This window comes from Sapajus apella, unplaced genomic scaffold (genome assembly GCF_009761245.1).
Source record: "Sapajus apella isolate SASKATOON/1434 unplaced genomic scaffold, GSC_monkey_1.0 scaffold24, whole genome shotgun sequence".
NCBI lineage: Eukaryota > Metazoa > Chordata > Mammalia > Primates > Cebidae > Sapajus > Sapajus apella.
The window spans coordinates 20,160,452-20,176,908 of NW_022436964.1; the positions used below are offsets into that span (position 1 = coordinate 20,160,452).

Below are 16,457 nucleotides of genomic sequence, written 5' to 3' on the forward strand. Positions count from 1 at the left end.
AAAAAAAAAAAAAAAAAAAAAAAAAGTCAAACTTACTCCTGGTTACTGAAAGGCCTAGAAAGATCACACATGTATAAAAGTACCTAGAATTCTAGCAATGCCATATCTGAAATAATACATTATGGGTGAAAAGAGTAAGGCTTCCCAATACTCCATAGAGACCAAAAAATTTGGCATTCCTTATTTGGTAAAGGTGCTTTGACTACTTCTCAAAAATAATTCCTCACATTTTCTGATGATTCATATACTAGAATGAATACGCTCCAAAGTGACCACACATCCCTTCTTTCTGTGATATTGTGAAATGTATATTTGGTCTTCCTCCCCATTCCTGGCATAGAACTTCTAAAATCCTTGGACTCTTCAAAGAAAGTGTCTTTTTGTATGCTAATTAGTTGGCTGATGGCTGGCAGCCTCTGGCTGCCTGAAAGGATGAGACTGGCCAGAGAGAGACCCAGGCAGGATTAGAGGGTTGACTTTCAGCCTCATTCCCCAACCTCTGAGAGAAGAGGGGCCAAAGAGTAAACTGATTACCAATGGCCAATTATTTAATCCATCAAGGCTATGTAATGAAGCCTCCATAAAAAAATCCAAAAGGACAGGGTTCACAGAGCTTCTGGATAGCTGAATACATGGAGGTTCCTGGAGGGTGGTAAGCATGGTGAGGGCATGGAAGTTCTGTGCCCCTTCCCATATGCTTTGACCTATACATCATTTCATTGGTATCCTTTATAATGTCCTTTATAATAAAGCAGTAAATGTCTTTCCCCGACTTCTGTTAACTGCTCCAGTAAATAGAACCCAAGGAGGGGGCTGTGGGAGCCCTGATTTATAGTCAGTGAGATGTACAGACAAAACCACCTAGGTTTTGCAACTGGCATCAGAAGTAGGGGGCAGTCTCGTGGAACTGTGTCCTCAACCTGTGGAATCTGACTAATCTCTCCAAAAACAGATGGCAATTAGAGGACACCCAGCCGATATCTACTGCAGAACTGATTGTGTGCTTTGTGGGTTGGGGGAAAACCTCCATGCATTTGGTTACAGAAGCATTCTGTTCTGTGTTGATCGTAGTCGAGTCAGAACAGAAAAACATTGTCCTCACATTTACACTTTCTTTTCAGACTTTTCAGTCTCAGCCATGGGCTCATAGGGAGCTCTTCATAAGCTTCTCTACTATGATCAATCCACAGGCCTCCTTCAGCTCTATCATCCGCATGACAGAGTATACGTTTGTGGTCTTTAGAATGGAGGCAGCCGGCATTCTCTTGTAAAAAGATTAGTAACACGAACTCAGAGGATTTCTTCTTGGGACTGTAAGTTTTCTCCATTTCAAAGGGACTCCCATCGATATTGTTCGTTCTCTGGTCTAACCGACATACTACGAAACTCAATGAATTAACATTTCCAAAGACACCGAGTTCCTCTCATGGGAAGCCACTGTCATAAACCAAGTGCCACTGGCTCATTCAACATGACATAGTAAAACACCACTTCCCGTAATAAGTTAAATCAACATTAGGTGATGCGGTGTGCTGCTTAAAATCTCTGAAATAATGTGTCATTCCGATAATATTTCAAAATAAACATGAAGTCTTGTCAGATTGAGATTACTTGCATTTATTTTATTTTATGACAGTAAGGATCAAAAAACTTGATGCTAACTGGGTAGATGTGGTGGACCTTTCCTGACTTCTGACAGTGACTCAGCCCATTTTTTTTTTTTTTTTTTTTTTTAGCATGTTAAAGCTAAGTAAATGATGAATCAACACCCGCAAAGCAGGAAAAGATGCCAGTTTCCCACTAAAAATCGCAGAGTGTGATAAACCTATTTCCGTTAAGAAAACTGCTGGAGTTTTTACTGGGGGATTTCCCAGGCAAACAGAGGCAAAGATATACAAACCAAAAGCGGAAGGTAAGCACATTTCCTCTCAGTGTTTCTATGCTGGACACTAATGCAAACGTGGTGAATAAGGCAGGGCTGTTTCATGTCATCCTCCTTTCCAAACCTGATCGGAAGACAGAGCCTGCCACACTTGCCCACTCCAGCTGGGCAGGCAAGGGATGGGGCACACATCCAGTAGGAACAAATATAGCAGCAAAGCAAAACCACAAAGTGCAAATGTCCATTTCATTCCCCCATCATATAAAGTACCTCCTTCCTCTCTATTTCCCCTTCCATGATTATTTACATTATCAGCCGCTAGGATCATTTAACAACATCCTCCGACTTCCAAACTGAATCACTCAGCTATGCCAAAGTTGCTTGCCTTTATATGCTAGTATCCACAGCTATGAAAGGCCTGCTTCACACTAGGTAACTTGCTAGGCACTTTATCTAGTTTGGTTTATTTAATCCCAATTCCCGATAAGGTGCAATCTGAATCTCCAAAAAAAGCTAAGAAACACATCATCTATATGGTATTCCTGCCAAAAATATTTACAATGAATCTTCATAGGATAAGACAATTACACAAACCCAAACCATGGAACACTGGAACATGAACACTGTAAAATAAATGTCCCAAGTTCTTCATAAATTGTCAATGCCCTGAAAGATAATAAAAAGCTGGAGAACTTCATTAGATTCAAGAAGATGAAAAAAAGTAAAATGCATTGTGACATCCTTATTAGATCCCTAATAAGGGATCTAATAAACAAAACTCCAGCTACAATAAACCTTCACAAAATTGGGGAAATCCGAAAAGTAACTATTAGAGTGTAACATTATATCAAAGTTAAATTTCCTGAATATGATTATATTGGGTTTATGTAGGAAAATGTCCTTCTTAGGAGATCCCTACTGAAGTTATTAGGGTTAAAGCTCAGTGATATCTGCAACCATCTGTCAAATGGTTCTGCAACAATAGGCAAGAAAACAAGGTATTCCCAAAGATGAGACAGAGGGAAAGAATGGCAAAATATTGACAGTGAATATGAGTGTAGGGTATAAGTATGGGTATTCGTCGTACTACTCTTGCCATTTTTTATATGTTACAAACTTTCAGAAGAAGGAATAAAAAATACAAAATGTTAAAAAGGAAACACACAAACCTCAAGCAGCAGGAACAGCTAGGGAACTCGCCCTCAGCCAAATAACTAGCAACTGTCAGAATTGGGATGCAAACTTCAGGCATTAGGGTTGGGATAGTCGTTGTCTTTGACTGTGATAATCAGTAAACTCTTTCTCTACGTGTATTCTTTTAAAGGCTGTGTACAAAAAGGAGGCTTATTTTTGTCTTATATTCTTGTTAAGAGTTATGACTATAGATATGGAGATGCAGTAAAGGGAGTTTCCGATTGATCATTTCTGAGCTTGAAAACATTGTGGACTAAGATTCTCAGACAGACAGAATGAAATGAGATGATGAAATTCCATGGCTAATATCATTTAGAACCCAACAGAAAACTACATAAAATGCTTTAAAAAAAAGTCTTGATTTATAAAAATAGATAAGTGGAGGGAAAGGTTTCCTGTCCCCGACGTCTGTGAATGTAATGGTTATCATTTGTGCTGCTTTGCCGGCAGATCTTATGCGAGGAGGCTAATGATTTGTTTACGCTTTACCTTGTGCATAGAACCATTTTTAAAAAGTCCAACATCTTCCGATTCGTATTTCTAATTGCCCATCAGACGTATCCACATGCATCTTTATAACCACCTAAAACTAACTCCCAAAAGTCAGTTTATTATTCCTTCTTCCCCTTTCTATCCACTCAATATTGTTTATTCCTCCACAATACCACACTCTTTTTGCATTTTTTGGTTTCTATTAATGGCCCAATCTTGGTGTCTAAGGGTAAAACTCATACGTGAATTTTGGTCCCTCATCTTTGCTCCACATGTTATTAGTAATTCTGCTCCTAAATAATTGCTCTTGAATAAATTCTCCATCCTCACACTGCTTTGCCTTGCTTCAAGTAACCACACTGCTTACAAGGACTCCTGCAATATTATTGTTGTTCCCCGCCCCACCCCCACTGTGTCTCATTCCAGGTTCACTTACTCCACTATCTTGTCACCTGGATTCTTTTACTGTAATGTCAATCTGTAAGTCTCTCTTAAGAGCCTATAATGGTTCTTCACTCCCAGTAGGATAAGGGGCAAAGTCCTTAGCATCAAATACAGAGTTCCACATGAGCCAACCTACTATTATCCGACGTCATCAGCCACGTATGCCTGGATGCTGTCATCCCAAGCTACTGAGGCCTCCCCCCTCGGCGGTGTCCTCTGTTATTCACATCCTGCATATGTTCTTCCTGCTGCCTGGGATGCTGCCCCCATTGAGACATCCAGAAAAGCCTTAGTCTTCCTTCAATGCCTACATCACTTTCTTTCCCTCACTCCCCAGTACAGATTTAGGGACATCCTCTTTAGACTCCTGTGTTATCTGTTTCATCATTTAACCAAACAGCCTTCATTTGCATGCCTGTCCTCACCATTTAAACCTGTAAGGGCAGGAGCATGTTTTAATTACCTGTTAGACTACAGTATCCAACAGTGTCTGACACATAGAAGGTACTCAACAGACATTCATTCAACAAGGTATTAATAAAGGGAGGAAGATGTGAATAAAATATGTGCTTTATCAGAATTAAAACCACCTACTAACAAACTCATAGGTCAGGCCAACAATGATGGAACCAGAGATTGCTGGTGAAATCCAAGATTCATAACTTATTCCTGCTGCCCATTCAATCAATTACCCACTATTCCAGGCTTGCACAGAGTCCCTACAAGAACTTATCTTGTGGATGTCTGGGAGTAACCCCCAGGTAGGTCAACTCAAGCCAGATGACAAGTGGAGAAAGGTGACAAGAGGTGTGTTGGGCAGCTAGAAGAGGACTGAAGCAGCCAACCTCCTTCCAAAGCTACGTGTACTGATGCAGCCATACATCTGCCCTTAGGCAAGGGACCGTCATTAGAACCTGCTCCGCAAAGGGGGAGGGGATGGAGAAGCAAGAGATGCAGACTCCCGTTTGGTTTGTGGTCCCAAGAAGCACACACGAGATTGGGAAGAAGTATGAAGATGAAGGGCCTCAAAAGGCCTCTGGGGCCAATGAAGAATTCAGAAGTAAAAATATGAAGATCATAGTTTAAAAATTTTCTCCCAGAAGTCCTTTATGAGAGAGTGATACTAATAATCAATGAACAGCCTATATAAAATCCTGTGCCCTAACAATACCGATTTATATGGTGAGAGCACCATCTGACATTGGGAAGGCGTTTCGACCTGCACATACATTATCTTAAAACTGGGTCTCTGAAACAGACCGAACAAAGGCAGAAAGACAGGGAAATTCTGGTGTGTTTCCAGCATCTGAAACTTCAGCTGGCTATTGCCAGTATTGCTTCGTTTGTTTTCCCGTGGAAAAAAAAAAAAAGATAATGAGATATTTGGTCCACGTGCTTTGTGTGTGTACTTTTAAAATGTCACCTTTGGGTAACTCAACCCACCAATGGATTATTAATAAAATTCAGCAACTGTCAAAGCACTTCTCCTTGGAGGGAGGTTTGGCGGCGACACCTATTAGGAGAGAGACAGATGGCCTTACCTCTCAGCTCCCGCGTCCACAGCTGTGAGTGGAGGTAACTGGGAGGAGGGGTTGTGGGGGCTCCCCTGTACATTATGTCCCGGAGAAGGGTGACTGACAGGATGTGGGGGTGGCACGGCCCCAGCAGCTGTTCCACTTCGGCTCGAATAATTGCTGGAGAAAATGGGAGCTGAAATCAAGGGAGAACAAACATGAGACCGTGCCCCCAATGAAGCCCACATTTTTTAAATACCGAAGGCTGACAGCAAACACATTTGAGGGGCTTTTCTCTGGGCAGTTTTCAGGGAACAGCTCTCCCCTTCTTGGATACACACAGCTTTTATTTTCGTGGTGGAACAGGTTCCTCCAGCTCACGTTTGGCTCGCTTCAGGCTGATGTTCTCAGTCTGTCTCCTAAATGCTGCCGTGCCCTGCCAGTTCCCTGTCTGGACACCGTATAATTAGTCAATCTTGTACCATTTGCATCTGTGCCAAGGCCTCTGTATTAGCGCTCTTCAGCCACAGGGGATGAGAGTCAGGTAACAGAATATCTGGTCAGCTGACCGAGAAGGGCACAGCATACGCCTTTCTCCTCTTCTCACCGCTGTAGTGAGCTATGGTGGGTCAGCTGGGAGCCCTCTCCGTCACTGCTAAATCAATGAGAACTGGAGCTTCGCTGATCCTAGCAGGAACATAGTATCCTACACTCTTTAAACTTAAGAGTCTAATCCGGGGAATTTTCCCAATGGTGTGATGAATATACTTGGCCTTCATCAGAAGAGGAGTCTCTCAAACTATGAAAACACAGCTCTGTGATCTTTTCCCCACTGTTGCCTGTTATGACACAGTGATTTACAGCCCCATTCGTGGGGGCAGCCTAGCCTTTAAGAACTGTATGTGACCTCAAACGTGAATAAGTGCCCATTTAGATCCACTAATTGGTACGATGTCACCGAAGAAACTGGGGCTTGTCACTTTCAGAGTCTATCAGAAAGGCTCCCTCAGTGTCTGGGACCTACTCCGTAGACGGCTCATTATGCTGCAATCATAGCAGCAGCATTAGGCCGATTGTCTCACTTCCTTCTTTGTACAAAGTTATGCTGAGCTCCATACCCATTTCTGTTCTTTTTGAACTTACTCTACTAATAACAAAGAATAAATGATTTTTTAAAAAGAAACCAGGTTCAGAATTAAGAGAAGCCACATTATCAAAAAAGATTTCAGGGTTTAAAAGTTCAGGGAGTTGTATTTTTATACCAGTACCACTTTTCCCCAGCCTCTCCAGGATAGAATGAGTACCCCAAATGACCCAGCCCCCAAAAGCTTCATCCAATGGAACAAGAGTTCAAGTGTTTCAAGGAACATGTGAAGAGGCAGAATTACCATCTTCCCGCTCAAAAAGCTACTGACAGGGGTGTGATCTGATTTGAAGGGTTTATTTCTGGTAAATCAGCATTCTGTCAGGTTAACTCTTGTCCTCAGAAAGCTGTATCCACCACAGTCCTCCAAAGAGGTGGTAAGGCCTGAAAATGCTTACCAGCTCAGAAAGGCAAGGCTAAGCTTCTGTTATGTGCGTCAGCTCCCATACAAGTTGCATATTTGCAAACTCGGTAGTCACCTTATGAATCACTACCCTCATTTATGCTCAGCTAGCTCAGGGAACCACAATTTTGCTTGTATTCCAAATAATAATTTTACACCCAGGGGAGAAGGATGTTTGGATTGACTGTGGCAATAGTTTCAAAACTGGTGTTTGTCAGCATGGAACTCGGTGTTTTATATACTATTCCAAAATCTAATGGAATAATAAAGGTTACAGAGATACTGTGAAAACACAGCTAGTTTTTTCTGCTTCAGTATAGAAATAAATGTGAGCTCTCCTATTTATTTTGTAGTTGCTGAATGCACCGAGTATTTATTTCCCCACTGGAGATTTTTTTTTTTTTATGTATGTGCATGTGTTTATCACAAAGTAAGCACTGTCCCTGTTGTTTACAACCCAATAGCCAACAGGAAAACTTGTTCACACTGTGCTCTACTCTATGGTCAAGCAAAGTATGCTGCTTCCCAGAGGTCTGTATTAGCTATAATTAGCATTAGCTACAATGACATAGCCTGCCACTAAGAGTTAAGACTGGTTTAGGACCTGTCATCTAAGAGCCAGGAACCAGCATCCATCATCTGCCCGTCCATCATCCAACTGTTCATACATCCATCCACCCATCTATCATTCAGTCACTATTTTTTATATTCAATATTAAGTATCTCTTATAGGCTAGACACTGTACTATATGTGGGTTCCTGCCCTTGGGGAAATTTAATTTAGTGAAGGGAGCAGACCTCTATTCATTGATTTTACTAAAGTACCAAGACCTATTAGTACTTTTAACACTGTCCAAGGATTTACACTAACAGATTGTCTTATTTGTGGCCCCACAATGCATCCTAAGCCCTGGCCAAACCAACTGACCACACTCAAATGTATCACAACAATTTATCTGCTGTGCTTTTTTATGTGATGTCTTCTACCTTTTTCTACTTATTTATGTTTGCTCTATATGCAAAGTTAACCGTGTTCTTTTTATTCTCTTAGCAGACAATTATTCCACAAATATGTATGAGGTACGTATCATGTGGCAGACATGGAGCTAGGTCCCGAGACAGGATAGGAAACAAGACATCCTTGGTGCCTGTATCTCCAAACAGTGTCCATCGTGTTCACTGAGTAGATGAAGATGAACAGGATATAAATGCCAATGGAATTTGGGGGCTCAGTGACTAGGACAGGGACAGGAGGGAACATTTATCCACTAACTCTTAACTCTTCATCGGTCAAAGGTTGCCCCATCAGTCAAGGTTAATTTGCTCACACTTTCAGAGGCACATGTACCAGAGTGGCTAAATGTTCTCAGATGCCCAACATCAGGGTATCAGAAAAGCCTCAGCACAGAAAGATAGAGGGACATGGTACAGTTGAGGAGAGGTGCTACCAAGCTATACCTGGTGCATTAGCAAAGGCCAGTAGAAACAGGTGGTGAACGGGATGCTAGGTGGGGTACATGAGGTGTCTGGTATAGGGCTTAAAGCTCCAGAATGTGTCCTCCAGCTGTGCTTGGGTTGACTGATCACCAGTCAAGCCCACGTCCATAGCCCTTCCCTTGAATGCTGTGGCTGGTGAAGGGGACAGAAACGGGCAGTGGTCCTTTTTTAGGACCCAATGAGAACAAGAAAGAAGGCTTTAAGATTCAATTTAAAATCTGGATTTGGAAAATGTACTGAAGAGTTTCTTATGTAGGGTGTAAGAAATCACTTTTCTGCAAAGCAACGTCTACAACTTGCCTTTTTCTATAGTATAGGAAAATCTTCTGGTGAGATTACAAACTAGAAGCTTGTAAGTCAGTGTCTACATGAAAGCACTTTGCATGCTGAGTCCAGGCCACGACTGCTCATTGTAGATGTCTCTTATGACCAAGATGATGACCAGAAATTTGGAGGAAGTGACAAGAACACAAGCATGCTTTCTAACATTATCCTCATCTCATATACCTTCCCCCCCCCAAAAAAAAGGACGACATTCTGGAATCAGAGCTGTTGCTTCAACAGAATTGTCCTTGGTCTCTGTCAATGATCCACTGTGGCATAGGAAATGACTTATCCTGACTTCTAGGAATTTCTGACCATATCAGTCATGCATCCAGAATTCAATCTTTATTACTGCAGTCTAGGAATATTCTATTCATTAATTCTTTCAATTTTCCAGCACCTACTCTGCACTAGGCAGGTGCTAATCTCTATTAATGTTTTAAGTCTGAATACCTGCTGACTTCATACAGACTTGCCCACAACATATGGTTCCAGACAAATGTTCAGGTTTTGCCAAGTGGTCTTTAACCTCAGGAACAAAATCTCTACCTTAGAATAAAACCGTAATATCATTCAAAAAAGGAAAAATTTCCTTCCATACACTTTCAAAATGATTTTCCAAATTCAACCAATGGGGCACACAATGTAGCCTATCGATCAAAACATACGGAAGAGAGCTGATCCCTCCAGAATACAGGGCAATATTAACAAAACTGTTGTGATCACATCTGCCGGCACAGGCTGCCCACAGGAGCAGCCTTCATTGTCTGTCAACTCGGGTCATTACTGCTTTCAAGGCTGGAAGAGGGCTTACAAGTGAACTTCCAGACGTGGCTGATGACTGGCAGCTGGAACAACTGATTAAGCACAGCAAAGGAACATATTGGAAATTCTTATTGCTTTTGTGATTAAGACATGGTAGCCTCCCTAAGGAAATAAAAGCCTGTTCTTGAGATGAATACATGAGCCCAGTCTTCAGCAGAGGGCCAGCAACTGGCCTCCCTCCTGCCATGAAGTTTGTCTTAGTGGCCTGGCTCACTGCAGTCCCTCATCCATCCACAGTACAGGCAGGTGGAGGTAACTCAGTTGAGCTTTAATTTTAACAAAGCAGCATCTGTTGATCTATGTGGTTCTCAGATGCCATCTCATCAGCTACCAGGGCATTCTAGGCTGGCACCTTTAGCGCAGGTTAATTTGGTTACTACACAGTTCTTTCCAAATGAAAGCTATTAATCCGTATTTCTAATAGGTATAGACAGGGCACCCTTGGGGTTACTTTAGCTGTAACATTTATTGTGTGGTTGGAGGGAGGCCAAGAGTGTTAGTAGCGTCCCCAAATGAAGAGTCCTTGTCTCAGACCATCACCATAGCAGAGGAAGACTACCATAGGCATTGCTTGGTAACTATGTTTTCATCATTTTAGAGGGAAAGTATGAAGACCTCCCTTGTCAGGCTAAATCAGCCAATATGCATTCCTATTTAAAATTATGTGAGCACCAAGAGTCCTGCTTCTCAAGCTTTAATGTGCAAATAAATCAAGGTAAAATATGGATTCTGACTAGGTCTTGGGGGTACTGAGATTCTCAACTTCTAACAAACTATCAGTCCCTGGTAGTGCTGAGGCTGCTGGTATGGAAACTGCACTCAGTAGTAGGTGCTGGGGATCCCGTCTCAGCTTCATTTCATTTTCTTGCTGCCCCTTGATATCTTGGAATCAATAGTTAAGATTTATCAAGCATTTATAAACTGACGAGTTCTTTGTAAATAATCATCCAGTTTACTGATGAACTTGAGGCCTATTCCGATTCCTGGTTAAGTTACCTGGCCTCGGTCACATGGTGGGCAAACAGTGGAGCTGGAATTCAAACCCAGTAAGCCCGATTTTAATAGATCACATGACCCTGACCACCACCTTATATTGCTTTCCAAAGGCAACATGGATTCAAGAAAAAGAACAAGCGTGGTGTATCAGAGCCCCCGAACACTGTTTGCAAAGGCTGCTTGTTGCCAATAGCCACTAATCCCACTACACACAACATCAAACTGCGGGCTACAACGCAAAACAGACATTCCCTTTTCTGTTTCTGCTCATCCTGAAAGCAACTCAGTGTTGATGAGAGAAGTCTTCCAGCTCTGAAAATTATTTCAGGCAAGAAATTAACAGAATTACTTGGTTTAGAAAACAAACAGCTAGTAGGGAATGTGCTTCCCCCCCCTCCCCCACATAAAGATTTCGGAAGCTTGCTAGAGGCATATTGATCCACTGCTGGCAAAAGACAGGCAGGCAGGGAAGGGTTATTCATGAGCAATTAGTTACATGCATCCTTTACTACAAGCAAGAATGATGTTCTGGGCTGAAAGGCCACCAATGGTCAATAGTGCACCAAGGGGAGTTGTACTGTGCAGGTCTGCAGCCACTGAGCTGCTTTGTAAACCTGCATTGGAGTCAGTTATGGCTGTATTACAGCTATGGTGCTGCTCCTCGTGGCAGGCTTGCTTCCATAGAAAAGGGGGAACCAGTATTACCCACGGACTGCTAATTCACATGTAAGTAGTGCCAGAGTAATGTTGAGATCCTGACAAGCGACATTAGTCGCTTGGTGGCTGGTGCGTGGGAAGAGGTATTGGCTCACCATTCATCTCCTAGGCAGTATTTGCAGGGTCAAGGCACAGAGGGTAAGCTAATCAATGAAATCAGTGAATGAGCTTTCTCAGAGGGACTAAAAAGAATGAGAAGCCCCATGTCAATGGTGAGCTCAATCTTGCCTCTCTCCAGAGAATTTTAGAGCTGCGCAATGTTCAGGAACAGCTGGACAACAGTACACATTGATTCCCTTGGCCTCATCAGAAATTGGGCACTCTATAGAAACAGTATCAGCGTGGTTCTTAACAGAACAAAGCATACGCAATATGAGACAGATAGACCCGAATTTGAAATTTGAATCTTAGCCTTAGCTATTAATAGCAATGTGTCCTAGGCAAAAATCACTTAAGTTTTTAAAAAAAAAAAAAAAAAAAAGTTTATACACCAGACAAGCTTTTTGTCCCATTTTCTAATAAAAGTTGTCAAAGTGGGGCCTGTGAAATAATCAAGGGTTAAACTGTACTTCATTTTGCACAAGTAATACACACCTTTGAGTTATAACTCATGTGTTTCAAAGATAACAAGTCATTTTCATGCATGACTGCACTTCGTTAAGGAGTGAAAATGGGCTGTTACTAGAATGTCAACACAATTGTCCCTCTTGAAGCTTAGTTTATCTTGAAGTATTTTTACACTTTCAGCACTGCCTTTTGTTTCTCTAAGAGCATAAAAGATCCAGAATTTTCAGGATTCAGGAAAGACTTTCCCTTTAGGCATTCTGAAGAAAGTTATCAGTATTGGGTGCAATTCAAGTTTTGGCCCCAATAGTGAAAATACAAGGCCTGGTATCTTCTGTGGTTTTTTGCATTTCACCTTGGAGGAATTTAATTATGTTGTCTTTCAATGAAAAATGCTCTCCGAACCTAAATTCACAAACCAGAAAGTTCTAGCAAGGAAAACGCCCTGTCAGGGTCACTTGGAAGGCTGCATTTGATAATGAGGTTAATTGCAGAGTGGGAGAGGCCTCAGCTAATCCTAGCCTTGCTGCCTGCGAGTAGGAGTTGGTTTTTTCTTTCTTCATGTCTGAGCATTTTCCCCCTTCCCCTGCCTCTCCATATTCCACCTATATTAGGAAAAAATAGCTTAAGGGTTTGCACAGTCATCTCTCTAATCTTTCCCTTCTCCTTGTGGCATGAATACTTTCAATATTGCCAATCCCTAAAAATCTATTATTTCTGCTTTTTTTTTCCTTCCCACTTTGCAGTGTAGAGTATCATTATCCTGCATCCCTGATAAGAGGATAATGAAACAGTCCCCTTCTCAACTGGATCAGGTGGCTGTCACTAAAATGACACCACCCGCACATCCTTGACATGCTACCCCAAGCTAATTGATGGCAAACAATGGCAACTGTCTCCTGCGCACTAAGACAAAGAAAACATACTCGTGTCACCTGATGGGAGAGCTACCTGGCAATGGATAAACAAATGTGTTAGGGAGACGTTCTATTAAAGTAAGTGAGGGTATGGCACCATAGAACATGCCTATTAACTTTGAGCTTAAGCATGCTGCTATTCTCTAGTGAACAGAAATAAGGCAAAATGAGAATTTATTGATGTCTGGACAGCTACATGAATATTCAGGTTCTCTTACAAATAGATATTCCCCCATGAGCTCCAAACTTCTGTGTAGGCTGCCCAATTACATTTCCACAACCTGCAGCTGGATTTATAGCCACGGAAGAGGTGTCAGTGTTTGGAAGAGGATACAGGCTTAAACGTTTTTCTGGAGTACCCTGCAATACAACTACAAGATAATGGCTGATGCCATCAACATAAACGTCAGAAGGTACCATCAAGCATTCCTAAATACCAAGTCTAATTAACTTCATGTCAGGAAAAGCTCTGGAAACATCCGCATTGCAGAACAAAGACGTATTGTTTTCAGTAGAATGGCATTAATTGGCATCTCAACTTCTCTGGGACCAGTATTTTATACAGCCCTTAGATCCTTCCAGACAATGCATGACACAGCTGACCTCAAATCATCTATCTTCTCCACCTTCCAACCTACCTGCTACTCACCCTCAAAGGATTCATTACACAGAAAGTCAGTAAAATAACTTAAACAAGCTAACGATTCACACTAGCCGGTGGGAAATCTGTCATTTTCTCCTGGTCTGCGTGTTATGTTAACTCTCATTGGTGCACAGTAGAAAGCAGAAAAAAAGATGGGGCAGGCATGGCCAATCACTCCTGGAAGCTCTTACAGAAGGAACCCTCAACTCTTTTTTGGAAATAGAAGTTTTACTTGGCCACAAAAAACAACGTTGCGGAGGGGCGGGGGGGGTGGGGCGGGAATACTGGGTTCCCAGTCTCCTCATTACTCATCCCTCAATTATCTTCTACCTGTACCATGTTGACCACAAAAGATATTTCCTCCCTTTCAGAGCCTGCTGGGACAATCCTACCCACTCTTTCACACGACATCTAAAAACTTCATAGTGATGGCTTCTTGGAAACAGATTTTTGTCATCAACAGCCAATTTCTAAAGTCAAGGGTTGATCTATGAACTCTGAACTCTTTCAGAAAGCTTCTCTTTCTTAGACCTGTAAAATGAAGTAACGACAGTCGTTCTGGAGAATTATGGTATAGTTAGAACTCACAGCTTTGATTATGAGCCCTGGGCAAAACTGCATTGACAATTAAGTTAGTTTTGTTGTAACTCCACAGAACCGTGTTTCCTCGTTTTTTCACTCTGATCACTCTTCCATTTGGCCATCAGGTGCTTTGTGCTACCTCCTAGCTTACTTTAGTCTCAAGATGAATGTCTTCTAGCATCTACCTGCTGTCATGAGTTTATGCCCATATACAATATTTCCCCATATAATTTTTAAAGGCTTTTATCTGTATCCAAAATGGAGGGTTTAGCCTTCAGTTCTATCTTATTCAAACATCTTTGTTGCTGGTAGAAAATATATTTTGATGAAGCAAGTGACATCCCTGTTAGAATATGACCAGGTAGGTCTCTGAAATTCAGTATTTGTTATTTGCTTTACTTTTAGGGTTTAATTTATAAGTCGAGGAGAGGCTTAGATTTTCAACATCAATTTTTGATATTCAAAAGTTTGAGATACTTCTTTCTAGAAAAAAAAAAAAAATCTTAGAATAAAACCAGGACTGCTCCTGCTTATGATCCTCTGTGCCAGCCTTTGGCACCTCTAAATGGAATGGAGCCCCAACCAACCTATAACAGCTTCTTCCTAAGTGAGGGCCATACTAAGTGCTCCCACAATGGCCCAGGATGCTTCTGCAGATGTCTTCTTGCGATTTGCTGACTTTAACCAGTAATAGTTCCATGTGAGGGCCACTTCTTTTAGGATTCCATAGAGTGCCCTGGGCAGAATTAGCAGTGTTGTGTAGTACATGTGTTCTGGATGCCTTCAATAGAAACAGCTATCTGTTTTAAATATTAAGCCTGACAAAAATCTCTAAAAACCTATGGACTAGAAGACCGCTAAAACTAAAATATTATGGGTGTCAATAAAAACCTGCATGTATTATATGATCCTCAACTGTCTTATACATTCTCCTCTTTCATTTTAATTAATCCACTTTATGGATGCATTGATTTTGCTCTGTCATTTTGATGACTGTCCCAGATGTAAGTATAAAACAGGGCTTGGCAAACATTTGTTGTAAAGGAGCAGACAGTACATACTTTAGACTTTGAAGAGGCAATATTTACATTCAAGCAACTGTTCTCCCCTAAAGGCTAATTTTTAAATGTAAAAATTGTAAAAAATTTATCTTAAAACCATCCTTAGTTCTCAGGTCATGCAAAAACATGGGGCAGGCCAGATTTGGCCTGTGGGCCATAGTTTGCCGATTCTTGACGTAATAACTGCCTGTTGCATGCTAACAACTAAGAACCATCATGAAAAGACTAGGGAACTGCTTTTGAGATATGGCAAGTAAAGTTGAGGTAATCAATGGTCACGAACAGTTTAAGACACCTTAGAGCGTATTTTGAGATAAATAACATGGCTTAGGAAGAGGCTGTTTACAAAATGACATCAGGACAGGGGCTACACCCCAGCAACAACAAGGAATGTGTAAAATTGCATTGGCCAAGGCCATTAATCCCATTTCTTCTTTCCTCCACCTGGCCTCATCCTCAAATTCACTGTTCATTAAATTCATTTTTCAAGCAGACAATGGCACTCTGTACAACTAGTATAAGCATAGTTTTACTCTTCATGACAACGGGAAAAAAAGTCCAATTTGCAGACCCGAAAAGGGGTCTTAAAATATAGAAGCTCCAGTCCTCACCTTGACTTAAATTCCTGGAAGGAACACTATCTCAGCACATCTATTACTGACTACCAAGTAGTAGCACACAGCGTAAGAGACATGGATAGAAGAGCTTCTATTCACTGTCACAGACACTGACTTGGTTCGCAAGTAATTAAGATTTTAAACAAAGAAGGAGGAAAACAAAAGAACATCAACTGAGCATCTGCCAACTGCCAAGGAGTGTACCGAACTCTTGTTATTTCATTTAGTTCTCATAACAGGCCTATGGAGTCAGTATTATCATTATAGAAAAGGAAAAGTAACCTCCCCAAACTGAACACTAGGGAGTAGAAAGCCAGAATTGGAGTTTAGATTTAGCTCCATGTTCTTTCTGACATAGCACACTGTCTCAAAAAAAACACCCAAACACAAAACCCACTATTTTTGAATGCCCAAACCCTAGTAACCATCAAAACACAATTTTGACATTGTGACTTTGAGGGCATTGCCACCCCAGTGATGGGTTTGAAATTCCCATTTGTTTTCCTTTTGAGAGCTGCAGATTTCCTTCATTAGAAAAATGCCATGTGAACTACTGGCAAAGTACTGGAATACAAAATGTAAAGAAATATTTCAGTTTTATTCTACTGAATGATGTTGGTTATATTCCCAAACTTTTAGGC

At 41.4% G+C, this 16,457-nt stretch overlaps 1 protein-coding gene across 1 annotated transcript in view; it reads right to left on the reverse strand.

Moving 5' to 3' along the window:
- The window catches only part of GLIS3 (GLIS family zinc finger 3), a 486,336-nt gene that overhangs the window by 47,265 nt on the left and 422,614 nt on the right, over positions 1-16,457 (reverse strand). Inside the window, exon 8 of the mRNA XM_032291036.1 lies at positions 5,554-5,722. Coding sequence (XP_032146927.1) covers positions 5,554-5,722 — 169 coding nt within the window. The remainder of the gene's footprint in view (positions 1-5,553; positions 5,723-16,457) is intronic.